Source organism: Ruditapes philippinarum, unplaced genomic scaffold, assembly GCF_026571515.1.
Source record: "Ruditapes philippinarum isolate M1 unplaced genomic scaffold, ASM2657151v2 ctg14869_1_1_1_1, whole genome shotgun sequence".
Classification (NCBI taxonomy): Eukaryota; Metazoa; Mollusca; class Bivalvia; order Venerida; family Veneridae; genus Ruditapes; species Ruditapes philippinarum.
In genome coordinates, this window is record NW_026864375.1 from 14,039 (window position 1) to 22,081 (window position 8,043).

General features: G+C 33.8%; 1 protein-coding gene across 1 annotated transcript; it reads left to right on the forward strand.

Moving 5' to 3' along the window:
• The first annotated feature begins 2,091 nt into the window (after positions 1-2,091).
• Positions 2,092-3,281, forward strand: LOC132725382 (serine protease inhibitor Cvsi-1-like). The gene is made up of 3 exons (XM_060710484.1): positions 2,092-2,233; positions 2,566-2,667; positions 3,070-3,281. Exons 1-3 carry the CDS (start codon positions 2,128-2,130, stop codon positions 3,249-3,251), a joined length of 390 nt encoding a protein of 129 aa, XP_060566467.1. The 5' UTR covers positions 2,092-2,127; the 3' UTR covers positions 3,252-3,281.
• The last annotated feature ends 4,762 nt before the right edge of the window (positions 3,282-8,043 follow it).

Below are 8,043 nucleotides of genomic sequence, written 5' to 3' on the forward strand. Positions count from 1 at the left end.
CCCGGTTCACACTGTTAGCCCGCTATACTGCTAGCCCGCCCAGTTCACACTGTTATCCCGCTAGACTGCTTTCCCGCCCAGTTCACACTGTTAGCCCGCTTGACTGCTAGCCCGCTCAGTTCATACTGTTAGCCCGCTAGACTGCTAGCCCGTTAGCCCGCGTACTTCACGGACATCAACTTTGGAGGGTCTTCTTTGAACATTAAAAGGCCTAAAGCCCTAACCCAAGAAATATCTCCAAGAGATTTCCGCGTGGCTTTGTCATTTGTTTGCACTGCGATCTGTTCTTTCGCTATATAAATTACGAAAAAAAAACACCATATTCACGAGCCTACCGTTGAAAAACCATTCAACCAATATCGTTGAAAACTCGATTTTGTACAACTTTGGAGGGTCTACTTTACATGTTTTCAGTAAAAAAAGCCCTGACCCAAGTAACAGATCCAGGAGATTTCCGCGTGGCTTGGTCGTTTTTTCTTTGCACTGCGATTTGTTCTTTCTCTATATAAATTACGAAAAAAAAATCATATTCACGAGCCTACCGTTCAAAAAACCATTCAACCAATATCGTTGAAAATTCGATTTTGTACAACTTTGGAGGGTCCACTTTACATATGTACGGTTTTAAAGCCCTGACCCAAGTAATATGTCCATGATTTTTCCGCGTGACTTGGTCATTTTTTTGCACTGCGATTTGTTCTTTCTCTTTATAAATAACGAACAAAAAACATCATATTCACGAGCCTACCGTTCAAAAATCATTCAACCAATATCGTTGAAAATTCGATTTTATACAACTTTGGAGAGTCTACTTTACATGTTTAAAGTTTTAAAACCCTAACCCACGTAATATTTCCAGGAGATCTCCGCATGGCTTGGTCAGTTTTTTGCACTTTTTGTTCTTTTTTCTTTCTCTATAAAAATTTCGGGAAAAAACATCATTTTTACGAGCCTACCGTTCAAAAACCATTCAACCAATTACGTTGCAAATTCGATTTTGTACAACAATGGAGGGTCTACTTTTCATGTTTAAAGTTTTAAAGCCTTAACCCAAGTAATATGTCCAGGAAAATTTCCGCATAGCTTGGTCATTTATTGCCTTGCGATTTGTTCTTTCTCTAATGGTGTAGACGTAATTTCAGTAAGTTTATGCAGCAGTGATGAAGTTTTTATTGTAAATTGAACTAAGCATTGTCAATAATAGCTTTATCGGGAAATCCAAATCACAATGAAGGCCAAATATATACGGCGGAAATCAGATCTAAATGAGAGAACTTCATTTCTACATGTAAAAAATAAGTAGATCTAAACTTAAGTCCGATTGTTGATTCGGGCACTGGTCATATGTTGACAATGTCTGTATTTATATAATGAGCTATTTGTTTAACTTAAACCTGTGTCGAAAAGAATGAAAAATAACTTGGCTCGTGAACAATAAATCAAAGAAAATGAAAAATATTGTTCTATAAAAATTTTTTTCTACATGAATTATTTATAAAAAATTTTTTTAATAATTACAAATAATTGATCATCAAAGTGTTGAACCTTTAATTCTGCAATTTCACTAAATAGTTACTTTCATATTAAGAGCTTTCTGGCAACTGATTGGAGTGTTGATAATATGTAGTGCACTTTTATTATGTTCTTGTGCTCTAAGTGACTCTGTGTGAAAAAATGAAATACTCTAAGAAGCTACGTTCTACCCAATGCCGCAGTTCTAGTAAGTAGCATGTCCCAAACTATAATAATATCAGATAATCTATTTCCAAGAGTATCATATTTTTAAATTAATTTATTAAACGAAATGTTGTGTCATTATAAACTAATAAATGTTCAATCCTTTGTCACAGACTGAGTATATCAAGATGAAGTCAATAACATCTTTTTGTACAATAAATATAAGAAATGAGAAAAAAGGTGCACCCAGTGCGTTTCTTTCACTTATCGAGCATATGATTATGGAAGTAGGCAATATGTGACGCTCACGTTACAGCATGCGATTAGTACACGTTGTTGTCCATTTATGATTCGACCATTTTAAACATTATCCATTTATAGAAAGCCGTCACAAGTAGCCGCTGAAAAGCCCACGCCGTCTCATGTTTTAATGATAATAGTGCATATATAATGAGATTTTTCTCCACTGTTAGTCAATTCATAATTTCCCATTCCAGCAACATGTATTCCACAACTGTGAAAATTGTCGTCTGCGTCGTGTTGGTCGGTGTAGCAAGTAAGTGATTTTCAAAATAAATTTAATGATACACTTGTTAGATCAGGCCCGGTCTTTTTTTTGTCCACAAAAACTTTAAACAAAATTGTTAGCAATACAATTCTATATTATTAACGTTTAAAAAGTAGAATTTTAAAGCGATTCTTTATATGGAACATTATCACCATTGTACAAGTTTCGAAATAATTTTAGTCAACATGTGTCCCAGAAAAATTAAAAACATTTCACAAGTGTATAATAAAGAATCTTCATTCGGTTAACCCCGAAAAAGACTTTTTCTGAGATGCTTAAAAACAAAGAACTGTAAAGAGGAAATGTTATACTATTTTCAGTCTCCGAAGATTGTCAGGTGACTTCCGACTGTAGTCATGTGACCTGTCCGGAACGTGACTATGTGCTAACATGTGATCAAAGAATCTGTAGCTGCGTGCAAAGTAATTATTTTCATGATTTTATAATCAATGTGACTGTATTTCTTCAAATTTTAAGACAATGATGATTAGATTAAAACTAAAATCTTAAGAATTTCTTCATATTATGAGAAATTTTGAATCTGTACGGAAACACGATTATTCATCTTCAATACTTAATGGGCGATCATTATTGTTTGCTTCTTTTTTTTTTCTTCAAAAAATGTAATGATATTTCTTTAATGAAGGAAAATGAACTTCTTCATCTCAAAACTTAAAGAATGCGATAGTATTGCCTCTCAAGATTGAAGATAAATGAATTATGGAGATTCTTTGTTTTCCAAACTTCTTAAGGAAAGAAGGATTATATTTCCTCATAGCTTCATAATAATTGCCTCATTAATGTTTATTTTGTCTCTGTATCAGCCACGCAACATTCTTGTTTGTCACCGACCGACTGCCAGAACTCAGCTCCCGGAAGTAACAATTTCTGTGACCGCGACTTCCATTGTGTAGACGGTACATGCAGGTGTGGTCACGGGTTTGGGCCTGCACCAGGAGGTGGTGATCATCACCCAGGCGGCGGTCCGGGACCAGTCGGCAAATAAATCACTAGAAATAAATTGCAATGACGTCAGTTACTGTATATTGCTTGATAATCAAGCTGAATCCATAACATATTAATACATTATTTGAAATATTTGAAAGCTTTGTTTAGTTTTAAATATACATGTAAACGGACATATTAAGTATGTCCACAAGTTATAACCATCACAACAACAACGTGTTAATCAGGTATTCATTTTGTATAATAAAGATTCTGCGTTGTTAATTATCTTGAGATTTAAAGATAATTTTCTTCAACCAACACCAATACAAACGTATTTAAGTTCATTCTTTAAAAATTTAATTAATTGGCAGCGTAAAAGATGTCGTGCGATTCGAGCGTTGCACACATTATTTGTGACCTCAACCGTCCCTTTGTCGTCGCACTGTCGGGCTAATGTTAAACCCGCGATGGGCCCTCACTGTAGTGCGCCCCCTTTTTTAAAATGAAATAAGACGTTTTTAAAGGGGAATTTTTAAAAAAGATATATAGGGGAGGAAATTTAATTATATGAAAAAACCCCCCAGAAAAAAGTCTTTAAAGTTTTTCTTTAAAAGTGAAAAATGGGGGGTTTTTCAACAACCCGGTCTCCTTACAAACATGTGTCTTTCTTAATACCATATATAGTCCAACATTTAATATTTTGTCCATTGATCACTGATATTCATATTTTAATGAATTTAATTTTTTTGACCAGCAGTTTCTGTCGTGACCTCCGTATCATTAAGTTTGTTCAATATCCTACTAGTATACTGGTATATTTATTTTTTATTTGAAGAAAAAAGGAAGGGGTCAACAGATACACAGCAAAATATTACAAACAATTCATTCATTTCAGTCATACATGTAGCAAAACAAAACTGTTTCCTGATTCCCCCATGCCTAACTCTGTGTAAGATAATATTGATACACTGACCAGGTAGTGATGTCCATGTTCCATTGCTCTTTTCGATTGGTGAAGACGATTTACTTGTTCCAGTATGTCCTTAGAAACATCCAAAGTGTCAACATAACATATGGACATCCGGCAATTCTCATATAATTGCTAGAAGCAACCAAGTGAATGTAAAATGCATGAAATGTGCAAAAGTTCTGGTTGCTATGATTTGACATAACATATTTTATTCAGCTAGTCATGCAATATGTCACCCAAATGTTTAAAAAATAATCTTGAACTTTAATTGTATTGATTTTTTGTTATATTGTTATTGAAAATATTTTAGGTCAAAATCAAGGCTACCAGCATTTTAGGTAATATCCTAAAATCATTGTGTAGAAACAAATTGTCCACAGACAGATTGACAGACACCACCATATCATTATACTATGTTGAAATACAAATTTTGACTGACATATAAAGAACACATTTTGAGTATCCAACACAAAGAAAGCTTTTAAATAATTTCACTGCTTTATTCTATGACAGAAAATATGGTTTGTAGAACAATATAAAGTTGTCAAAAATGCAAAATTTGGGGAAAAAATATAAAACAATATATATGTCTTTAACAAAGAAAAATGATATTAAAACATGAAATAAAAGATAAACATATATAATCAATTATGCAAGATAAGCTACAATAACAATTTAAGTCATTAACAAATATATAATTGCACAACCTTTAAAAACTAGAGAGGTTACAATTTAGTAATTAAATTTCGTAGTATTTTATTTTCCATTTCTTACCATGTTTATTGATTTTTATTATTTCAAAAAAAGAAAGAAAAAAAGAATATATTCATCAATTTTATAGCATGTTTTTTATTATTATTATTATTATAACACTTCTTTAATCAATTTGTTAACATATTTTTTCATTAGTTAGCATATCTATCTATTTATGAACATTCTCATTAATACTCATATTTTCCAGAGATAAATCCCTTGTTACTTAATTTACCTAGATAAGATTTTCATATACGATGTGTATTATAGTTTTAATATTTAAACTCCAGTAGGAAGAAATCTTGAAAATGCAACCAAAGGTCATGTTTGTAATTGCTGCAATAAATTCATATGTCAGTTTAAACTTTTTTTGTTTGTTTCATTTTACGCCTTTTCCCAACAGTATTTCAGTCATATAGGCAGGTAGTTTCCTAACCATCGTTCCTGGAGAGTTACACCAGTACTAGACTACCTTCCTCCGTGCTAAACTACCAAAGCATCTCCCGGGGATCAAACCCACGTCAGAGAGGTAAATGGATTAGAAGTTATCGACTCTCACCCTTCGACCACGGAGGCAGTTTTACCCTTATTCCACTTGAAAAAAGTGATTAACCTTTACCATTGGTATAGAGCTTGGTCGGCCTGCATATCTGTGCAGTCTGATCAACCTTGATACTACTTTTAGCTTTTGATATTGAAACCCCTTTACTTTTCAATAGACTGGTTCAAATTCAAAGCTGGACAGAGCCATTACAACCATTGAGCAGGTTAAGGGTTAAAAATAACTTTGCTCATATTTTAAAAATATTGTTTAAAACAAATTCTTCACATATGTATCAGCTAACAAATTACAAATTGCAACTCTCTAGTATTGTTTCATAATTATAATGCTATAATCCATTTAGATCTATTTCCATCGGGCATAAGAAAATCGTGCATTGCGTACTTCCATGTCCATAATCGCGATATTCTATCAAACTCTTGTCTATTTTTACTGTACAAGAAACCAATGGCTGGTTCCATGCACACATCACAATATGGGTCCGTTAATAATAACTGGATACTTATTAGAACTTTTGATATAGTTAGAGCCAGGCTCCAGTTATAGTGAATAGAATCTAAGCCCACGTCTCCATGAATTCTAGGTAAAACAGTAGTGTAACTCTTACAAAAAGAAATATTATACATGTAAATAATACAAGTAATTTTTTTTATCAAAAAAAAAAACATGTTTCAACAAAGTCTCATTAAGCCCCCCCCCCCCCCCCCCAAAAAAAAAAAAAATGACAACATAAGGTTATCTTTTATAAACTTAATGACAAACTTAGGCAAAAGTCACAAACAATGATAAAGAAACAAGATAACTTTAAAAGAAAAACTAGAACTCCTCGAGTCGGATGTGTCGCCTTGTGAACAATATAGATTAGGAGAAATAGCCAGGACAAAAGGGCAATAACTAAAAAAAATAGAAGTGCAAAGCAGCATTTTCTGTGCACTGCACTTCTTATCAATAAGATCTATCATCCTTTTAGGGGAAATGGCCAGGACAAATATAAAGTATGAAATCAATAAAAGATAATAACTCAAAACATAAGAAGTCCAGAGTTCCGGTTCTTGTGCACCGATTTTCTTCTTAATGAGATCTATCATCCTATGAAAATTCATGTCCATAGCTTTTATACTTTAGGAGAAATGACCCGGACATAAATATAGTATTAACAAAGGGCAATTACTGAACATAGAGATGCAGAGTACCAGTTATTGTGCAATGCACTTAGAAGCATGCATACAAAGTTTGAGGTCAATCCGACTTATAATGACTGACTTATGCTCCGGACAAGCTTAAGGGGACGCCGACGCCGACAACGACGTCTCCGACAAGAGTAACCCCTCTATGTCGCCTTTTTTCGAGGCACACAAACAAGAGCTGTCATGCCCTTTGGGGCATAATAAGTAATCAGTTTCAGACCTTTGTCTCTATAATATGAATTGTTTGAAGGACTGTATGCACAACTATTCTCAATGCTTGATAGTAAACAAGAGTCTTGATAAATTAGAATTTACTAAGTTAAAAAGAGCCATAATTCTATCAAAATGAATGTTAGATATAGTGGCATTAAACATTGACTTCCCATTATGCTCTCAATTAAGTGTGTGAAAGTTTCAACCCATTCCCTGCAATAATTTTGGAAATACCAGTTTGCATGCAAAACTTCACCAAGGTGTGACACCAACGCCGAGATGATGACAAAAGCTCTCCCTATTAATCAAGCTAAAAATAATTCATAAGATGTATCACATACCTGTCAGGAATTTGTAAATATAACAAGAACAAGCCACCCTCATATGGACTCCCTTGTGGTCCTGTCATAGAAGCCTGCCATTGGCAACAAGTTCACTTTTTAGTCGCATGTCTCCATGCATGCATTCTCTTCTATACGTGTGTACTCTGAAAACATACTACTATTTAACATTTTGCATAATCTTGCCCCTTTTCTCCTTAAAACAATCTTATTTTAATCTTGATCCTACAGAGTACGTACTGACGGCAACATAATCTACCAATGTTTACAATGCAGACCAGGACTGGCTCAAACATCTTTGCACTATTCAGTCAGTGCGTACTTGTATTTTGATTTGATACATATGTGAGAAGTATTCAATATGTTGTGTTCACTGTGTGAAAAGTATTCAGTATATAATGTTCACTGTGTGAGAAGTTTTCAGTATGTAATGTTTATTATGTGAGAAGTATACAAGTAAATGTTCACTGTGTGAGAAGTATTCCGTGTGTAATGTTCACTGTGTCAGAAGTATTCAATCTGAAATGTTCACTGAGTGAGAAGTAGTCAGTGTGAAATGTTCTCTGTGTGAGAAATATTCAGTGTGAAATGTTCACTGGGTGAGAGGTATTTAATGTGAAATGTTCACTGTGTCAGAAATATTCAGTATGTATAACGTTCACTGTGTGAAAAATACACAGTGTGTAAAGTTCACTGTGTGAAAAGTAGTCTGTGTGAAATATTCACGGTGTGAGAAGTATTTAGTATGTTATGTTGACTGAGTGAGGGTAGTCAGTGTGAAATGTTACGTGTGAGAAAAATTTTGGGGGTTTTATTTTTCAAAT

Excerpts from the sequence above, each read along its gene's own strand:
- LOC132725382 (XM_060710484.1), top strand. The coding sequence starts at position 2,128 with ATGAGATTTTTCTCCACTGTTAGTCAATTCATAATTTCCCATTCCAGC. Across the intron at positions 2,234-2,565 it reads CGTGTTGGTCGGTGTAGCAA|TCTCCGAAGATTGTCAGGTG; the intron begins GTAAGTGATTTT and ends TACTATTTTCAG. Across the intron at positions 2,668-3,069 it reads AATCTGTAGCTGCGTGCAAA|CCACGCAACATTCTTGTTTG; the intron begins GTAATTATTTTC and ends TCTCTGTATCAG.